The 20976-nt window shown below is 33.6% G+C and overlaps 3 protein-coding genes across 4 annotated transcripts; all 3 read right to left on the reverse strand.

Annotated features, from left to right (window-relative positions):
• Positions 1-78: 78 nt before the first annotated feature.
• Positions 79-3810, reverse strand: LOC108839500 (plant intracellular Ras-group-related LRR protein 8). Of its 2 annotated transcripts, none has more exons than XM_056996231.1 (4): positions 3374-3810; positions 1570-1751; positions 1081-1492; positions 79-674 (listed from the first exon to the last, which is right to left on the reverse strand). In XM_056996231.1, the coding sequence occupies exons 1-4, from the start codon at positions 3653-3655 to the stop codon at positions 351-353; spliced, it is 1200 nt and encodes a 399-aa protein (XP_056852211.1). In that variant the 5' UTR covers positions 3656-3810; the 3' UTR covers positions 79-350. The 2 variants fall into 2 exon arrangements, with proteins under 2 accessions (XP_056852211.1, XP_056852212.1); XM_056996232.1 differs by having other exon boundaries at positions 1570-1739; positions 3374-3805.
• A 7879-nt stretch (positions 3811-11689) lies between these two features.
• LOC108840874 (peroxidase 44) lies at positions 11690-14607 on the reverse strand. The gene is given in 6 exon segments (XM_018613685.2): positions 11690-11859; positions 11862-12011; positions 13568-13668; positions 13670-13681; positions 13815-14251; positions 14361-14607. Coding segments are annotated over 6 exon segments (939 nt in total). The 5' UTR covers positions 14562-14607; the 3' UTR covers positions 11690-11821.
• A 720-nt stretch (positions 14608-15327) lies between these two features.
• Positions 15328-20543, reverse strand: LOC130501334 (calcium-transporting ATPase 8, plasma membrane-type-like). Its single transcript, XM_056996230.1, has 23 exons — positions 20328-20543; positions 20168-20250; positions 19973-20075; positions 19834-19889; positions 19567-19609; positions 19412-19495; positions 19068-19205; positions 18915-18980; positions 18718-18816; positions 18440-18547; positions 18142-18303; positions 17978-18037; positions 17682-17837; positions 17463-17579; positions 17261-17359; positions 17041-17178; positions 16861-16961; positions 16431-16476; positions 16123-16254; positions 15915-16022; positions 15725-15816; positions 15573-15645; positions 15328-15477 (listed from the first exon to the last, which is right to left on the reverse strand). The coding sequence occupies exons 1-22, from the start codon at positions 20526-20528 to the stop codon at positions 15594-15596; spliced, it is 2244 nt and encodes a 747-aa protein (XP_056852210.1). The 5' UTR covers positions 20529-20543; the 3' UTR covers positions 15328-15477; positions 15573-15593.
• Positions 20544-20976: the final 433 nt, after the last annotated feature.

Consider the following 20976-nt stretch of genomic DNA (forward strand, 5'->3'; position numbering starts at 1 on the left):
ATCTAGGCCCATATTTGTTTTCACAGACAACTCGGGCCTAGGTGGGGAAGATACTGCGTGTGCGAAGACGGCTGATAGTTTCAAAATGCTATCAATCTTACATTATTATTACATACAAACATGAATCAATCTACACGCTACAAGTCTATGTCATAATTTACAAACGTGTTCAACAAAACTGAACCAAGACACAGCCACAAAAGCCACCCAAAAGTCTATGTGATACATAGAGAAAGAACCCTACACGCAAAAAAATAGATACAAAGGAAACAACGTTTCATGCAAAACAAAACAAAAAAGACATGTGAAAACGGTTTGGTGAAGATAAGAGAACACAGACGTAACCGTAGCTAATACCTTGGAGGAGAGAAAAACGTGGATAATGGAGACAAGAGGCGACGCGGGTTGAAGAGGGACACGTGTCTCGGGGAAGCTAGTCCGTCGATTTGGCGGTAGTCGGAGACGTTGATGAAGCCTTCCCTCTCCTCTCTATGGCGGTCACCGCCGGTTCTCCTTCCTGGAGACCTTCCCGGAGATGAGCTAAAGCCGTGAAAGGTCTTGTACTTGACCATCTTACCAATGCCCCACAACTTTTTCTTCGTCGGAGTTTTGTTATTAGACTCGGTCATCTTCTCGCTCATGTACTGCTTCACTGCTTCCAAACCATGTTCCACCTGTTGCGTCAGATCATGAAACATGCATAAACTATATTACAAATTTTATTAGTAGTCACTATTCATTGTTCACTATTCACTTCTCTTGCTCAAGTTTCTTTGTAATGTTAATTAATTCCGTAGTGCTTTAAACGGATTATCTTAATTCGCGTGAAGACCTAACAAAAATTATTTCCAAATGTTAGTTAGTTTCAAACAAATATCATACTTGCGTTTGCTTACACACTACAGAAAGTAATGCTTGTGAAGCAAGCTAAGTTCTGTATTATATTATTTTCTGCTGATTGCATTTTTATTAAATATGGACTCTTAAATAGATCATGCATGTTTTTAAATAACATAAAACGTTTCTTTTTACTATAGTCAAAAAGAACAAAACAAACAAAGTAAGATAAATTGTGCATACCACTTCAAAAGGTGGGGAGACGAGGGGATTACCCTCGACGGAGAGCTTCTGAATCCGGCGAAGACAGCCGATGGAGTCCGGTAAAACCCTAATCCCGTTATAACTAACGTCAAGCTCCACTAGAGATATCAATAACCCAACGGAGTAAGGTAACGTCTTCAAGTGCTGGAAGTTCTGGCTAACGTTAAGGACCTGAAGGTTCACGAGGTTCTCTAGATCCTCAGGGAGCGATACGAGGCAGTTAAGCCGCGCGTCAAGCACACGTAGCGACGTTAAGTGGCCAAGGGAGCTTGGTAACAGGACAAGCTTGTTTGAATTGACGGAGAGCTTTGTCAAATTCGTTAGCTCGAACCCTATCGTATCTGGAAGCAGTGTCAGCTCGTTGAAGTTGGCGTTCAGCTCTTCCAGCGATCTGCGTTTTGTTGCGTTTTTAGTACATATGGATATAGATAATAAGAGAAATGGATGCGGGGAAAGGATCTTAAGTACCTGCAATCTTCGATAGTTTTGGGGAGAGCTTGTAGGTTGTTTCCAGAGACATTAAGAATCTTAAGCTTGGAAAGACATCCAATGGAGTTTGGGAGCGTTTTGAGCTGATTGGAGTGCAAATCCAATGCCCACAAGTTTAACATTCTCGCTACTAGAGACTCCGGAATTTGCTGTATGAGAAACTAGATAAATGAGTGTTACAGAGTTTTAAGTCGTATAAAACAAGTACTTTCCATTTTTGAGTTTGTGTACACAAACTAAAAATTATATTTTATTTTTTTTTTTTCTAAACATTTTTTTTATTAACCACTTATGTAAAAAATCCAACCAATAGAAAAGCTAGTTTTAAAGTATAAGATTTAGTAAAGTTCAAATTAAAAGTTGAAAACTTCATCTAATCTAAAACAAAAAAAATTACTTAAAACGTTATTTATTAAAAGGTGAAAGGAATACTATAATCATTTCTACATGCTGTTTTGTACTCTGGAAATATGCAACGAAATAAACCGTAAATAATAAAATTTTCAATTTTCTTTCACTGTTTTAGTATTCTTTGTTACTAACATTAACTTCTCTTGTACTCGAAGATATATAAAACTACTAAACAAAAAAAAGAGAGAAAGTTAGAAGTTAAAACTGATGTTATTTTATTTTTATTTTTTTCTCAAAAAAAAACTGATGTTATGTTCTTTTCATCAGTGGTGTTCTGTTATTTAAATATTAGATAAATCTTTCGGTAACTAGTATTTATCGATCGTATCTCTTATCTTAGACAAAATTGCTCCCGCCTCCCGGAAGAAGACAGTTTCAATACCGCAGAGAGTCAATGACACAAGAAATGTTAGTAAATCAGTATCATATTTCCGAATAATTGATGCTGTCCATTTATGTTATATATCTTATGTATAACAATTATGTAACGAGAACACGAGTACTTATCTTAAGAAAAATGGACACTTGTGGATCAACTGCTTATACACCCAGACGTTGAGTAAATAATAAAACAAACAAATATGCTTTCTAAGGTTCGAGTTGACGTAAGCAAATAGGCTAAGAAATTTAATGTGCACAATGCCAAGATGATTTAAATATTTCTGGGGTATTTTGCTTTGTTGTGCTACTTTTGGTAAAATCTGTTTAATCCGCAAACCTTTTGTTTTGTTATACATAATAGATATTTATTTTTATTTTCATGAAATCAAACAGAAAATGACAAAACCCACAAATTAAGGAATACAACGAATCATGCATATGCAGGGATTAAATATACGATCTTTATCATTTCTTTATTTCGTAGTTAGCAAACTTAGCAACGATCTTTTTAATTTAATTAGACCGCCCACCACTTATAAATAAAATTCATTTAACTAGAACAAAGCCACCAACAAATTGTTATATGGTAGTGTTTGTTAACCTCTCCACCCGGGTCTCTATAAACAAAACAAGAAAATAATCGAGCCTCAACGAATACTAGTACACCAACATTATTTTTTTGTGCCTTTCGGCTGAAGAACTATATTATTCTCACGTATTTTAGTTGCTAACCAAATATAGTATCGTTAGTAAAAACTTTGTAAGCGAATTATGAAAAGACCACCTCTTTTTATTAGAATTCAAACTCTTATTATATTTTTATATAAAGAACATTTATTTAGGTTTATATAGGTTTTAGTTTTTAAATAGTGACAGAAATGTCTATTTTCATCATTAAAAAATATTATTTTCCATGAATTTTTAGTCAAAACTGAGTAACTACGATTGATGAAAAGTAGATATGATCCAATATATATGTGTGTATATATACCTGAATATTGTTATTGGAGAGATCGAGTTTCGAGATGGAAGCTAAGTTGATAGAAGATGCTGGGAGGGAAGCCAAGGACATGCCGCTAAGATCGAGAGTCTCGAGATTCTGGCCGCGATCTCCTTCTCCAGCTGCCTCAGCGGTCGCACCACCATCAATGGCCGACACACTTCTCCTCATTGTTTTCTTGTGTGGAGTACTGATTGGTCCCACCTTATTGAAATTCTTCATCATCGTCGTTGTCTTCATTGTCATCTGATTCATCTGCTCGTAGCCCATCATATCTTCCTATGTGTATGTGCATATATCTATTTATATACACAAAGAAAAACCTACAAATCGAGAGAGCTAAGGGGGAGAGAGAGAGAGAGAGCCAGAGAGGTTAATGATTTGAAGATGTGTTATAACTTAGTTGAAAATATATCCTACTTATATACAATAAAGATATTGGAGAGAGAGAGAGAGAGAGAGAGAGTTGAAGATTGAAATGTAGGATATGTACGGATGATAAGAGAGGGCGTTGAAAACTTGAAATTCTCTCTCTTGATTATTTTGTTGTTACTATCTATTTATTGTGGCTGTTCTTATATACTACCTCAGTTTTATTTTACTTGGTATACAAAGTTAATAAAACATGCTTCCTATTATAATCATCGTTTAAATTTTTTTGCACATGTATTACAACATAATCAAAATTTTATTTTATATCTATTTAATATATAATTTTAATTGATTTTATTAATTAATAAACTAAGAATAAAAATAAAAGGTAAAAACTATAAATAAACTAAAAACTAAATAATATTTAATATTTAATATTTACCTTAGAATGTAAAATGATGCTTATAATAAAAATAAATTATTATAAACACCACAAGTTAAGTACCACTTTTCAAAAATACCATCAATCAAAAATATACTAACATTTGAGTTAAAATTTTAGTAATTATTTTTTAGAGTTTAGTATTAAGGTGCTAAGATTAGGTTTATATATATTCTATAAATATTTGAAAAATTAACTTACTGATATTTTGTTCCAAAAAAAAACTTACTGTTATTTTATTACAAATTAAGGATATTTATGAAATTAATGGTAAATTTGAAAACGGTATTAAAATTGTGGTAGAATTGAAATTTCCGCTAATGATAAAACAAAATTTAAAAAATAAAACGACATATAATATAAAACACAAGGACTAAAAAGATATTTTTTGTTAGTCGGTTTAAAAAATCGTTAAATATAACTAATTCAACAAATAAAATGATATTTTGTGATTAGTCACAAATCTCAAATAACATTAAACTTTTATACAGAACAACAAATATTACTTTTATGAAACAAAATAAAGTCTTAAACACCAAATAAATTCAAATAGAAAGAATATTTACAATCTTATATTTTGTATATTTGTCTTATTTAGCTTTTTTGAGCAACTGTCTTATTTAGCTATAAAGCTTATGGTATTGTAATTATAAGAAAATAACTAGATTTTGATCTGTCTTTAAAAGGGCGGGTATATTCTTTTATTTTAAATTTATATTTTTTATATTTGTTCTTTTTTTATTATATTTGTATTTTTGTAATCATATTTGTGCATAAATTTAGATCAAAATATATTATAATTTAAAATTTGATCCGGTATACGCACGGTTAAGATTGAGTTGCGGGCCGAACTCGCCCCGCTGACCCGCCAACCCGTGAATTTTCAATTTTGTTTTGGTTAAAAATATGATCCGCACAACCTACAAACAAATAATATTGTACATGCATCCGCTCCGTTTAATTTTGTGGTTATCCGTGGGTTATATATATATTTTAAAAATCATTATTTAATTTAATTACTATAAAAGTATATTTATAATAAAAAAAATTATACGTGACTTAAATTTTAAATTATTATTTTTAAATTCTTGTATTTAAAAAAGTATTTACTTTTTAAATTTTTTTTTTTTTTTTAAATAATTTGCGGGTCGACGGATAGCCGCAATCCAAAATCCACCAACTCATACTAAGCCTGCATAAAAAAACTCATAACCCGCATCCGCAAATCAATTTTTCAAATAGTTGGACGAAAAATAATTAGTTAGTGAAAGGATTCAACAATTTTTTTAAGTAAAATTTTTGGTAATGATTTCCTTTTAATAGTATAGATGAGATATAATGTTGTTTTAAATTAATTTCACACCATCATTCGATACAAAAAAATTATATAAACATTAGGTTTATACAAATATTTCTTACGCACATATTTAAAATGTTAGAAGTCAACGGTTTAGATTATTGTAACATTTAAAGTCAATAACAATAATAGGCTTTATTTAAATGAAGGAGAATCTTATTAAATTGCTATAAAATAGGTTAGTTATAAGATTTTGTTATATGTAATAGGTTGGACTAGAAAAATAAAAAGATTCAAAATAATTTGTATAAGTCGACTTTTCAAGACTGATTCTCTTTTAATAGTATAAATGTGTTCTAGCAACTAAAAATGTATCTTGCTTATCTATTTTTCTGACGATTTGTATTTAATTTCAGTGGATTATTAAATTTGATAATTGAAAATCGTAACAATAGTTCGGAAGAATTGGTAATTTAAAGACAATTTTTAAGCTTTGATAACTATTTTCATAAGAAATTGATATGGGGTAATTAAGCATTTTATAAGAGATTATTTATTAGCTGGATGCCTAAGCTAATTTTTAAACACTCAAGTTAGATTTTTTTTAAAGATCGTGTTTTAGAAAATCGTTTAGAAAAATTGTTTTGCTAAGACTCGATTTGCTATCTGCTCGAATTAACAATCCAACTACGAAAATAGGTACTGCAGATAGAATATACATGTTTTAAGACATAAAAGAGTGTGTACTGGACACAAAACATAATGCTAAAGGATATGTTAGGACGATATCGATCTGTTAGAGCTTTTGTCATCCATTTTTACGACATTATAATACTTATCTTTTTTTTTTTTTTTTTTTAGACATTATAATACTTATCGTAATCATAACGATAAGACATTATAATACTTATCGTTATGCGAATTTGTTTTGGTGAATTATTAATAATGTTTCATGATAGATGTACGAAAATACATTAGAGAAAGAAAAAAGATATGTCCGAGAAGGGACGTTAAGGTATAGTCCCGTAGTAGCTGTACGCCACGTCAGTAATTTGAATAAGTCAACTTTTCAAAAGGGTTGACTTTTCGTTTTTTTTTTGAGTAATCCGCGAATCTCGCAAGTCGCCACCTGATTTTCTTCGTTTGTTTTAAAGAAGCATACATTCTAAGAAGAAAATAAACATATCTAAGGTGGTTCTCTCTGCACCGTCTAAGTGTTTTTAATTGGCAAGTTTAGTAAACTAGGCGGTTTGTAAAATAAAACTAAATATTAGATAAATTTGATTTATGGGGGTGTTACAGAAAAAAAATAACATGCAATATGGGGTTTTTAGTTAATCAAAATAAATGTTCACGTAATTATGGATTGATGTACAATTCCCAGGATATAGAGAAGATTTCGGCAGATATTTAGCCAACCTTAAGATTATGCAGCACATAACTGCATCGTCTACTACCACTGTACTACTACAAATACATGTATGCATTTGCACCATCTATATACCACGTACACCAACCAACAATATCAGCCACAATTAATCTACCTTGTTTTCTTTAAAATCCATATAAATTAGTTATCTCACAACCAGTCATTTTAGATTTTGTCAACAGATTTGATACTAGTTTATTGTTTTATTTCATTGTAATCTGTCAGTATATTGTATTATCTACAAATTGATTATATTATTGGCTCATACGTATAATACTCATTGAGGATAATATTTTTATCTTATAAAATGTATTTATGAGTTACTTTATTTAGGTTTTGTAAATAATAGTTTGATCGCACTATAGACTTGACGACTTTTTATGGTATTTTATATATTTTAAATAGAACAGTTGCCCTAAAAATATGTATATCCCGGCTCAGTTTTTATAGTACTACGGCGGTTTATGTTTTCTGTAGAAGATAATCTTCTTATATATATTGCTCGGAAGGAACTAATCGTCTTACCTTTTACATCTTTTTTGTCTCTGCGAATAACGTCAAAATTTTGAAAGTTGAAATTATATTATTTAGAGAGGTATATTCGATCTTAAATTTGAGCTGATTTGATTTTTAATAAAATTTTAGATGATTTCAATAAATTACAGAGATTTAACTGATTTTTTAAAACAATTCTAGAATATAATCTAAGACTATGATATTTGAGTTTTAATTTATTTAATTAAGAAATTATATCCAAATATTCTAAAATCACTTAAAATATTTAAAACTCCAAAATTCAAAAATATTTTCAATAACAATATATTTTAGAGTATATTATAAAATGTCAAATTAAATAACACTGAATTTTAAATAAATTTTTACAATTCATATTTAGATAAAAATAGATTTATCATTTTTAATATAAATCATCTAAAATTCTCAGTTGAATACTTCTCCTTAGTCTCAAATTCCGGGACCAATAGTTATTTTCAAAAGAGAGATTGTAATTTCATAACCTTATTGTATATATATATTTGAACTTTTAAATCATACATCTTTACCGAGCTGCATTTTTCTAAGTGGTCATATTATCAATGCCATTTGATGGAGGCCAATAATCTCATCTAAATATTACAGAACTGAAGTGATAATGTAAAGGAAAATAATATGAAAAATTATTAAATTTGATGAAGAGATCTGTAAGCCGTCTTGGTTCGGTGGACTAGTAGTTTTAACTGGAAGAAGAGTTATTACGTGGTTTAGGCCATATATCAATTCTCCTTTAATATGAAATTATTAGTTTTACATGTAGCCAAAAAGTATAAAGATAATATATATATGTAGGCTGTACCTTTTTAGGAATTAGTCGGGATTTTTTAAAAGGTTTAGGAATTAAGATACCGTTAATTTAAAATTTTTCTTCTAAATATATAAGTAGTCAAAGATGAATAGCGGTTGAAACGGTTGAAAAAGGGAATAGTGGTAGAAGTAATCTGTAAGGTTATATGCCGAAAGTGTCTCTCCTTGACCAGTTAACCCACACCCTCTTTTGTAGCCCTTTCTTATTTCGACCTCATCATGCATGGAGATTCACGTGTCTATTTATGCAGAGTTTCTTTTGTTTTCATCTTCAGATTTCAGCTCTATAGAGCTTGTGAGGCGGACTTGCGTAAAACGGTTCGACGATGTGGTGGGCGTTCGACACGATGGATTATTAGGATGTTGCTTTTAATGATCTTCATATCCTTTCCCGTTTGGATTTTTATCATCAATATTAGTGGATTTGTTTTTGGAATGGTTTTTTTCTTTTGTGGTAAAAGTTGGAATGAATTTTGTATGTGAGATACAACACTACCGATCAATTCATCAATATATACTACAACCCAAAAGCTAGAAACTTACAATTCAATATACACTACAGGCTACAGCCCAAAAACTAGAAACGTACAATGAACTTGTAACTACACCACATAAATATATAAAACTATCACAAAATAATTATTCTTTTGATTCTAGTTTTGTTTTTTCTTTATAACTTTGTGTACAAAACAAAAAGCAGTGAGGTGGGTAATGGGTTAGATGCTGCCCACAAAATGCGCCGCTCGGCACATTGGAAAAGTTCCAATTTAGTGTTTTCTTTCTTTGAAAACTTTGCAAATATTGTTGTTGTGTCTATCCCAAAACATTCTTTTCTCTCTAACTGCCTAATTGCGTATATATAAACTTTTTTCATTTGTTGTAATCCAATAATGATCTAAACACTGGACCGCAGTGTGTTCCGCCTCGAGAATAATCCATTTTAAATATGACATATTTTTCTTCAACCGCGACGGAAGTTGACCGTAAGTTTTTAATATTAACGACCACTTCTAAAATTATAGTTTAGTACTTGATATGAGAGAGAGCTTATACATTTAAAATTCATATTCTATGCTTATAGCCTAGCTGTTTATCTGTTCTCTTAGTCCATAATAGTTAATTAATTGAATTGATTACCCGTTGTTTATTTGCTACTTGCACTTTGAAAGTATATCTTGCTTGTAAGACGACGTATATATCTTTTAGCCGTTGCTTTCTCCTCCAGTTAATTAATAAATCTCATATTATTATATCATCCAGATATATGATTAACTACTTGACAGCAATGTTGAACTTTAAAAAGTTATTTCGAATTTAGAACAGTAAAAGTTAGGCAGAAAGATTTATATCTCATTTGGCTGTATATACATACTATCTGCAGTATGTTGTTGTAGAACAATAAAACATAGTACTACTACAACATAATGAAATATGTATGCTTTTTGACTAGAATGAAATATGTATGTTGTTATGTAGTATTATGTTTTATTGGTCAATTGAAACCATTCCAGATTGATTGAAGGCAGGAACCTACGTGGAATTCTAACAAAGCAACATCGCAATATTATGATAATAGATTATTGTGAATAGTTTTGATTATCCACAAAAAAATGACTACCTGACATGAGGAGTGTCTGAGAAGACACGGACCCAAGGAAACAAAAACTATTTAGGACTCTCAACCTGATTCGTGGATTCCAACAGTTATACAAGTTGAGTTGCGTATAGACAACAAAATGATGTTTAAGTAGTATTCGTTGCATTGAAAAAGGAAGACTTTCCGTATACTACATTGCCAGTTTGTTTAAAACAACAAGATAATTAGAGATAGAGGACAGAACCACAGTTCCACATGTTCTTGCATAATTAATGTCATTTTCATGTCCCTTCAGATACACATAAGCAGAAAGATATGTTCACAGATATGTTCACCAAGGGTATAAAACAGCAACGAAGCATGTGCAGGAGACTATACATATGCTAAAAAAATCCATGCAGTGCTATGGTTGACCAAATCCAGTTGATTCTGTCGGATTCTTTGTGTAATCGACTGAAACCAAACATATTTTGCATAATACATTTTTGTTTTACATTAAATGCCTCAATGCTATTTTATTCCCTTTGCTGTTTTTAAGCTAAGAGTTCACATAAGTTCTTCAGTCAGAGTATTGAAAAGAAAACTAATTGCTGGTCCCTTTATATTCTTTGCAGTGGTTATAAGTAGAAGGACAGTAGCTAAAAAGCCGAACGATACAACTTCATACAGTTCGAGACATTGAAGCAGAAGCTAATGAAACTGAGAAAAGAGAATGAGATCCTGAAACGGAAACTATCTTCCTCATAGAACAACTAGGAACAATTGCTTGGCAAATCACTTAATGATCTGTCCTCAACGAGTAAGTTCAATAAAACCAAACAAGACCATTTTTTTTTCCAGATTATTTCCGTAGATGATATAGTTGATATTTGAAAAGTAACAAAGACAAAAAATGGGATTCTACAATGTCCATGAATAGTACATTGTAGAAAAAAAGACATTAATCACGTCCGTTGCTTGAGCAAATCACAGTCTAGAGAATATGTCTCATTTGATTACGTGCATATGGTAAAGGTAGATACAATATCAGCAGTTGATGGTCCAAAGGAATACATTGAATATGTAGTTGTGCTTTTATAAATGTTTCCGAAAAATGTTACATATCGTCTTCCACACGTCAAAAGACAGATCAGGGCCAGCTTGGAATACATTTTGAACAATATGCAAAGTTCCGTGGATTTCTTGTAGAAGAGGAAAGAACGAAAATTCTGCAATGACTGGTTATTGCTATGCAAGAAACAAAACAAGTTGTAGATCGTAAAGGCAGTTTTATGTACTCATATTTGTTAAATGAAAAGGATCAACTCAAACTAAACGAATAGTTTTATTTTCGCCACTAAAGGATGTTCGAACAGATTATTGGACTTTATTGTTTATACTTTGCTTATCATTTGATTATTGTACAAATGGGAGTTTGTAACTTTCGATGATTAGCAAAAGCGATCTAAGCCTTGATGAGGTAATTAGTCTGAAATTAGTGGTACCTTGGTACGTACATCCGAATTGTGCTTAGATTATGCATCTCACTTGTTTCGTTGCCTATGCTTATCTTTGATTGAACTATTTGATCCAAACCCTTACTATATACCTAATCGTGTAGTAGTTTCGTTTTTTTATTTTGTAGTAGTTTCGTTTTCTATCATATCTATTATGGGTTATAAATGTTTAGTTAACTAATAATGGTGTTAAAAAAAGTTAACTAATAATGATTAAATTATAAAAGAACAACGAACAAAAAATAAAACCACATAAAATACACCCAATAGGATAACATAAGAAATTAAATAACAAAGAAACTACAAAATGCGATTACACATCATTTCGAGGAAAGAAAAATATATGATAGCAAATAAAAAACATTCGGTGGATTATTAAAAACAAAAGAGAGGAAACCCAAAAAAAACAAGCGTCACGATAAACAATGGTCAAAACAGAGTATAGAATCAACGTCCGTTGTTGAAGACTCTGCAGTTTCTTCTATCTCTCCAGAACGTCCGGTAAGAACCTTAATGGTTCCCATTTTCACCATCGCTTGAGCAAATCTATTTCTAAAGAGTGCATTGTTTTGTGCAAAACTCGAAACAATTCCACGGGTTGATCTGTCAAGACCCATGTTTTGATCAATCCTCATGACTAGGGATGTTATATAGGGTTGTGAGATTTAGGGCTGACCCAACCCATTCAATAATTTAAGAACTCTAACCCAAATGTATTATTCATAAAATGTTTAGGGCCATTTTAGAGCTGGGCTAAAAAATTAAAGGGTTTTCACAGGGTTAACTCTATTAGATATTTTTTGTTATAGAACAATGTTTTGGTGTAGGGTCAAACCCTCAATTTTTTTTTTTTTGATTTTTCATTAAAATTGCTAAAAAAGTTTCTATAAAATTTCAGAAATGATTTTTTTCCGTCAAAATCACAAAAAAAGAAATATTTTGCCAAATTGGTTTTTTCGCCAAAATCGGAAAAATCAAGTTTTTTCGAAAAACCACAAAATCGAGTTTTCCCACCAAAAACCACAAAATAGAGTTTTTCCGCATAAACCGTAAAACTGGTTTTTTCCGCCAAAATCGAATAATTAAGTTTTCCCACCAAAACCGAGAAACCTGAAAAGTCGAGTTTTCAAGCCAAAATTGGGAAATCAAATTTTTCCATCAAAACCAAGAAATCGAAAAATTGAGTTTTTCCGCCAAAAACGAGAAACCGGGATTTCCCGCCAAAACCGAGAAATTAGGGTTTCCCGCCAAAACCAAGAAAACGAGTTATCCCGCTGAAACCGAAAAATCGAGTTTTCCCGAGAAATCAGGGTTTTTCAAGAAAACCGAGAAATCTTGTTTTCAGAGAAAACCGAAAAATCGGTTTTCTCGAGAAAAATGAGAAATCGGGGGTTTCCCGCCAAAACCGAGAAATCGGGTTTTTTCGAGAAAACCGAGAAATCGGGTTTTCCCAAGAAAACCGAGAAATCTAGTTTTCCCGAGAAAACCAAGAAATTGGGATTTCCCGCTAAAACCGAGAAGTCAGGGTTTTTTGCCAAAACCGAGAAATCAAGTTTTCCTGAGAAAACCGAGAAATCGAGTTTTCCCGAGAAAACCGAGAAATCGAGTTTTCCGAGAAAAACGAGAAATTGGTTTTTTCCTAGAAAACCGAGAAATCGAGTTTTCCCGAGAAAACCGAGAAATCGAGGTTTCCCGCCAAAACCGGAAAATCGAGTTTTCCAACCAAAACCGGGAAATCGAGTTTTCCGCTAAAACTAGGGAATCAAATTTTTCCGTCAAAATTTAGAAATTTTTGTTTTCTGCCAAAACCGAGAAATTGAGTTTTCTCGTCAATACCACAATAATGAGTTTTCCCGCCAAAATCAGAAAAATAAAATTTTCCACCAAAACCTGGAAATTGAATTTTTCTGTCCAAATCAAAAAATTAAGGTTTTCTGCCAAAAACACAAAATTTTTTTTTTTGTTGAATTTGCAAAATCTCATTTTCCGTCAAAATTCTCAAAATAACTAAACAGTGTTAATCATGTTAATATTATTTGCTTTTGTTTTAAAAGATTTTATAAAATGGGTAACCCTAACCCAACCCCTTCATGCATAGACTATTAGGGTTAATGTTGGGTTGGGTTAGAATATGGTTGGGTTTATATTTTATAGGGTTGGGTTGGGCTGGGTAACCCAATACAACATCCCTACTCATGACTCCTCTCTGTCTTCGGATCTCTCCGTAGATAGCGTTGTCCACGATGAACGGAGTCCTTTGGTCCAAGAACACAGATGGGTCATTTGGAGCACGGCGTGTTCCTCAACCTTAAGAGATGTATTATTGGGTCAGATGCATCACATATATATATATGCTCGCTTAAAATGCATGTTATAGAAGAAAAATAATATTTAAAAAAATTGAGCATAACACTTTTATCATAACATGTATATAACGTACCTAGCATTTAATGACCGGTCCATAGCGGGATCAGCGAGTCTATCTTGGATGAGACTACAATGTGCAACACCAACGCTGTGGCCACCACCAATAAGTGTAACCATGTCGTTCGTATTCATACCTTGAGCTGCAAATAATTGGATGGATGCACCCACTGGAATTGTTGGTCCGGGCAAGTTCACATCATTGGGGCTTGACCTTAATCCATCACGTCTTCCTGTTGGTACGGAGAACCTTGGACCACCAGCTAACGCGACCGAGTCTCTGGTGGCTAGAGTTACAATGTCTGAGCATGAGACAGTTCGAGGGCACGCAGCCTCGAGAAGTCTCTTAGCCTCATCAATGATCTCGTAGCCTCTCACGCTTGCATTTGGCCCGGTGCTTTTCTCTGATGGCCTTCCGGGTCTTGGGTCGATCAAGAGGGAAGCATCACAACCCTAATCATATACCAAACAATATTTGATTGGTCAGTGTTACGTCAAGATATATTAGTTAGACCATGATATACACACACACACAAACACACATAAGGAGAAGCGTACTAACCCTAACAAAGCAATCATGAAACTGCATACGAAGCAAAGCTGCAGTAATGCTACGGTCACGGCGGAAACGGTTGGCAACAACATTAGCAACGATAGATTCAGCTCGTGGGCATGATCGGCCGTAGAACCCCAACCGGAGCTGGGCCAAAGCAGAGGGAGCAAGGAAGCAGAACAGGAAAAACAAAGCTGTGATTGACCTCATTTTCGAAATGATGAGCTCTTCTTTGCCTCTCTCCAATGAATGTTTCTTCCAAGTATTGGTGATGATATTCTTAGCGCCCGTAACATGCATATTTATATATAAATTTAGGGACCAGACGTTGACAAAGAGAATGTTTCGTTTTAGAAGACGTGCATAGTTTAAAGATGGATACATTGTCAACTTGACTGGTCCAAAGGAATATACATGATGTATTATTGTTTTAATAATGTTTCACCAAAAAGGTTAGTGTTTGTTCTACACACGTCAAAGATTCAATATGGCCAACTTGGAGTATATTAAGTAACGCAATTTTGTGATATACTTGTTTGACAAATGATAATCTACTAAGGACAGGACGAGTCTAACAATATATATGCACCGCATGCAATCAATAAAAAGTTCCAACACCATGAAGGATAGCTCTTTCCCCAATACATGGGACTATACACGGGTTTCTTACATCATGCTAAGCTCAGTCCTCAGATATACGGTTTCTTACATCATGCTAAGCTCTTTCCCCAATAAGGTTGCATCTATATAGTTTATGTAACAATTCAGAAATCGAACTGCAAGCTTTGTCTACACTAAACCATTGGATTAGAGGCTTCTAACATACTTATTTATAGAGAAAAAAGACGTCATTAAAGAAACTTATAAACTCTCTCTAAAGATGGTTTCTCTAAAGGTTGTTTCTTGCTATCCAAGAAAGAAAACAAGATTAAAGTTAAGATTATATACTCTAAAGCGATTCATGCCACTGATCTGATAACACAAATGAAGATTATATATTTGGAAACGTCTTGTAACACAAATGCACCTCTGTCTTTTTTTTTTTTTTGACTATTTTACAAAATCGAAAAACTACTATTTAGATCGCTGATTTGAAAGTATCACCAGTCGAGAGAAGTATCCAAACCTGAAACCAAACACAAAGGCTGTGAATAAATGACTTCTTGCGTAGTTCATACATACATAGCGTATTTAGATGTCAAAGAGTAACGTAATGCTTACACTATATGTTTAAGAAGAATCTTAGTTCCGAAGATAAGGAAAAGCTTGGAAAGGAAAGCGATTAGCGACTTGACTGTCCAAAAACACAGAAAACAGAGTTAAGGTCTCGCCAATTCAGATGATATTGATTCTTTTCTGTGAAGCGGTTGTACCTGAAAAGACCGATTCCAATGGAGATCAGCCACTGCTTCCGGTTAAGCCTGACTGTGGAAAAGAATATGCCGAAGCATTCTATCACGATTACCTGATCGAAACAACAAAAGCAAGCATGGAGATTAAGGAGTGTTCAGCATGAAAGATAGAACAACTGTTACAAATATCAGTTCATGCATAAAGGACTACCTGAAGAATAACAGTTATAGCAATTGTTCCAAGGAACAAATGGTTCTTTAGGATCCCTCTGTATATGTTTCCTTGGTATGGAGTTCGGCATTCAATCTCGTTAAATACCTGCACAAATTCAGACCGTGATACCAACAAACGTGAAGCACTCACCAATCAAATACAGGATGGTGTTGAGAGATCATATAAAGAGGTGAGAGAGATTTACTTGGCAGAAGACAAAGCAATTGAATATAACTGTGTTCTTGACTTTGTTAGCATCATCTAGACTTTTGTTCTCCAGTTTCAGTATACTCTCAAGAAAGTTTATGCAAAGCAATGCAGTCACTTGGTAAGCAACCTGGAAAAGCACACTTAAGACGATGTTACCCAGAACAAGGTCATGATATGATTGCAACAAATAAAGGTGGAAAACTAAATATCTTTGTGTAAATTCACCTTTGCAATTGTATTTATTTAACTGAGATATATGAAAAATCAATCACTAGTATTAATGGAAAGATGAAGCTTATATACCTGTAGAATGAACTTCGCCCTCATGAGTTTGGTTATAAAGGGTTCTCTGAAATAGCAAAGGGAGTACCATCAAACTGCATATCTTATATATGACGAAAGGGAAACAGAAGCAGAGAAAAATATTGTGATGAAATGCTTTTGCCAAAAGTTCAATTTTCCAATCATGCTATGGGCTAACAAGAGAATAACTTGGTTCGGCTACTTATAGGAAATTTCTTCTCTACATCCAGTTCAGAAATTCACATACAGAGGAGCAGAACCAAATGATCGCTCCACTGCATAAATCAGAACTGTAACCTATTGAGAATAAACAGGTTTTTAGAATTGCAGAAAGCTCAAAGAACGTTTGCTATGGTCATGCAGTCACCATATATGGTAGTAGTAAAGGAATCTCTCCACTGAAATATCATTTATGGAACGTTTTTCATACCCTTTACGAATCGGAGGCCTTCGCATTAAGTTGTCAATTGGTGGTTCTGATGCCAAGGCCCATGCTCCAAAAGTACAAACGAGAAGATTAATCCATAGAAGCTGCATATAGAAATGGAAAGTAACTTGATGAGGAAGAAAGAAAGAATGAGTTCTTCAGGATACAGAGACTGAAAATTACCTGCGCAACATTTAGGGGAATTTCATGAGAATGAATCGCCACAACAACACAGATGATTAGAGCTGATGCGCTGACTGTTAGCCGGAACTGGACAAACCTTTGAACATTTGTATATAAAGATCGTCCCCATTGGATGACCTTAAAACAAATACACTCTTTTTCAGTTGCAACCATTTTCAAATATGATCTCAGCTAAATTGATGCATGATATTTCACCAACCGTGAGAATCGAAGCAAAACTGTCATCCAACACAATGATATCAGAGCATTCTTTAACAATTGAAGTCCCTCCAATGCCCATCGCAAGACTGATATCCGCCTGCAGTCAATGGTCAAATCAACAATAACTATAGCAGTCATAGGGAAGATATCATTTTGAGTGTTTTGAGAGTTTCAAAGACCAAATTAGAATTTTTAAGGACCTGGCGCAGACTCGGAGCATCGCGGATTCCCTTTCCAGTTGCTGCAACCACCTGTCCCTTCTTACTCAGTGCTTCAAGTAGAAGAAGGTTTACATCAGGAGAAGATCGACCCATCACCTATCAAAAGAAGTAAGGTTTTTTAGTTATCAAGCATGTATAAATCCGCTGCAAATTCTCAGTAAATAATAAAAGGGTAAGTAAGAACATAATTATACGCACTACAATATTTTCAGCGATTTTTTCTCTTTGTGCTTCGGACATGGAAGCAAAGTCCTTTGCTAATATTGCTGTATCCGCAGGCTCGTCTGTCAGTATCCCGCACTCAGTCGCTATTGCTTTGGCAGTCAGAAGGTCGTCGCCTGTCACCATGCACACCTATGATACAGATAAAATACGATTAACATATCGGCTTGTAGAAATAATTTTGATCTTAGTGGGTCTGGGTCAAGTATGTCATCATGAGAGATATAATAGGAAAAAAAGTGGTATAGAAATCTGCAAAATAAACATGCCACCTTTACTCCAGCATTACGACATTCTTGGATTGCCTGTCTTATGCCTGGCCGGCAAGAATCCTGCACACATTTTATCCATTTGTTAAAAGTGAAGATAAGTTTCTAGATTGCAGGGATAGATAGCAAATATTAGAAGTTTAACATGTTGAAAAGCAAAATTTTACCTTTATACCAATGATAGCCGATAGCACGAGGTTGCTTTCATGTATGTATGGGAATGCTTCGTCCCTAAGAATATCTTCTTCAGGATAAGTTCGGTAGGCAAGGGCAGCACAGCGCAATCCTTTTTTGGCCATGTCATCAATGGTTTTTTCAAAATGAAATATCTGAGGAAAAAAAAATGAAGAATACAATTCAAGATCACTAGAGGCATCCTTATGTAGTTTCTATAATTATCTTTATGATTATAATATAGTAATATAGTAATATAGTGTATGGTTTTATTTCAGTTAAATTAATTACTTTTTCTTGGTCCATAGATGCTATCTTGTCCTTGTCCATATACGACTGGCAAGAAGCTAGAATAGTCTTGGCAGCACCTTTCCAATGAACACGGGCTTGAGAATCATGCTAAAGGTGTATTAGCAAGAAAAAAGGATCAGACAAACGGGGTATAGCTCATATACACATGAAACCGTTAAAAAAGTTGAATCAAAACCGAACATATGAAAACAGTTCTACCACATAGAAGGTAGGAAGGTTGGATTAGTTAGCAAGAAAAAGAAATCAGGTTACATTACCAATTGGACTGCAACACCTCTACGTTTTCTGCTTGAATTGAAAGGCGAAATGCGAAAAATTGTTGATCTTGACTTCACTTCATCAAAATTCATCCCCAACTGCAAAAATGAGTTCAAAACAGTTGATTAGTTCTACAATCATATGGCTAAAACTACGTTTGAGATAACTACTAAAATTTATAAGAAACAAGCCCCACCTTGACACCGAATTTAAGAATGGCACGTTCTGTTGCTGATCCAAAGACCTCTGGTTCAGGCCATCCCTGATTTTAATCAATCAAGGCTGACTCATCAAGATTTAAAGCAGGAACTGGGACCGACCTATATAAAACTTGACAATATGACTGTACCTCAGGATGATATACACTCCCATTCGTGTTCAGGGCAATTCCTTCGGTGATCAACGAGATCAGAAGGGGAGACAACTCAGCCATAGTATCCAAATTCTGCGTTCCTAATCCCCCGGCACAAACATCAACAACCTCCATCTGCTCAAAAGAAAATGAATGTCTTATGATAAGGAACACAAGTTTAATAAGAACAGACACTAGGAAATCTGTGTAAACAAGGAGAAACTAACTCAATTTCTTAAACCATGAGTAATTTATTAAGTTGTGAAGAAACAATGACACAAAGCGTTAATAAAGCAACTAAGTATGATTTGAAAAAAGAAAAAGATTAGATAGCAAATTGCCTGATTTAAGGTTAAAATCCCGGTTTTGTGGCATACAACAGTTGTTGCAGACCCCATCGCTTCACAGGCAGAGAGCTTTTGTACCTGAACATCGCGTGAGATTATTAGTGCGTTATTAAAAGTATGACAAAAGTAGTCATCTACGAGTTGCGTACCAAAGCTATCTCTCCTCCAAGTTTTCTCGACATATGGGCAATGCTATTTCCAGAGTATGGCATCAATTACACAAACAGAAAATCAGTTGTTGAAACTGCTAGAAGAAAGTTGTAGGAAGTCAATTAGGTTTTGCATGCTCGAGGATAAAAGATGCAGATAGTCTACAGACGGTTAATAGAAATTGACTGGTAGGCAGGCAACCATAATATATAAAGCCATTCAAAAGTACAGAGTTTGTCAAGTAGCAAATGTCTGAAAAGCCTTACTTCAAGGTAACAGCTAGTGGCAGTCCTTCAGGCACTGCTGCGACTACAATGGTAACCTACAAAGATAAACATAAAGATCAACCAAATAATAAAATATGAAAGGTAAAATATAGTTGTCATATGCTTACTTTATACTTACCCCCAAAATTATAAATTTAATCACCATGTCTATTTTTTCATCTAACGTAGTTTTCCCAGCATCAAACATCGGACTAACATCTTTATTTCGTCCCATGAAGTATCTGGGCGTGAAAGGTTTCTTAAAGATAAGAATCGAGCAGTAGGACTTATGACGAAATAACAGAAATAAATCTTGGTGTAGAGACAAACTTACAGGAATGACACGATAAGAGAAACAACCAAAGCAACCGAGATACTGACTAGGCCAAATACAGTTACAACTCGGTTCAGGTACACCTAGTAGAAGTGACTTACAGGTGAATAAAGAACTGCAACAAGAAAATATAAAAGGGCCAGTCACCAATAAAATGTACCTGCAATGGTGTCTCTTTACCAGTATATAGTGGAATAGAAGCCATCGGCATCCTCCACTGGGTGTTCATCCCGACACTAGTAACCTTAGAAACAAAGGACAAGAAAAAGAGTGGACCCAAAAACCCAGTGTAAGCAGAAAAAAAAAAGCAAGGTCTGCAACCTTCAGATGTATAAAAGAAAAATAGAGAATCTTTTCTCATTAGACTCTTGTCATGTCGTCCTAACCAAACTCAAGTCTATGTAGTTACTAGGGTCGGCCCGCCCTACGGGCGGAATAATAATTTAAATAGTTAGAATAAATATTTTTGATTTTTGTTTAATATTGGTTTTTTATTTTAAAAAGTTTTTTTATATTAGTATGAATTATTATTTAAATTGATTTTTATTCTTGATTCAATCTCATTCTCATTACAATTAACTAAATTTCTCCTTACAATGAATAAGATTGTTTATTTGAAGTTTTATTCTGTTTCTATTTTAATGGTATAGAATTTTTGATTTGTTTGTTTAATTGAAGTTATCTAGTTTTATTCATTCTCTTATATTATTTGATACCGTATGTCTCGTATTCGATTATATAACTATATTTTTTATTTTTTACACAGTTGTGGATCTATGTTTATAGTTTCTTAGAATTCTTGACATAAA

The sequence above is a fragment of the Raphanus sativus genome, unplaced genomic scaffold, assembly GCF_000801105.2.
Source record: "Raphanus sativus cultivar WK10039 unplaced genomic scaffold, ASM80110v3 Scaffold0166, whole genome shotgun sequence".
Taxonomy (NCBI): Eukaryota; Viridiplantae; Streptophyta; class Magnoliopsida; order Brassicales; family Brassicaceae; genus Raphanus; species Raphanus sativus.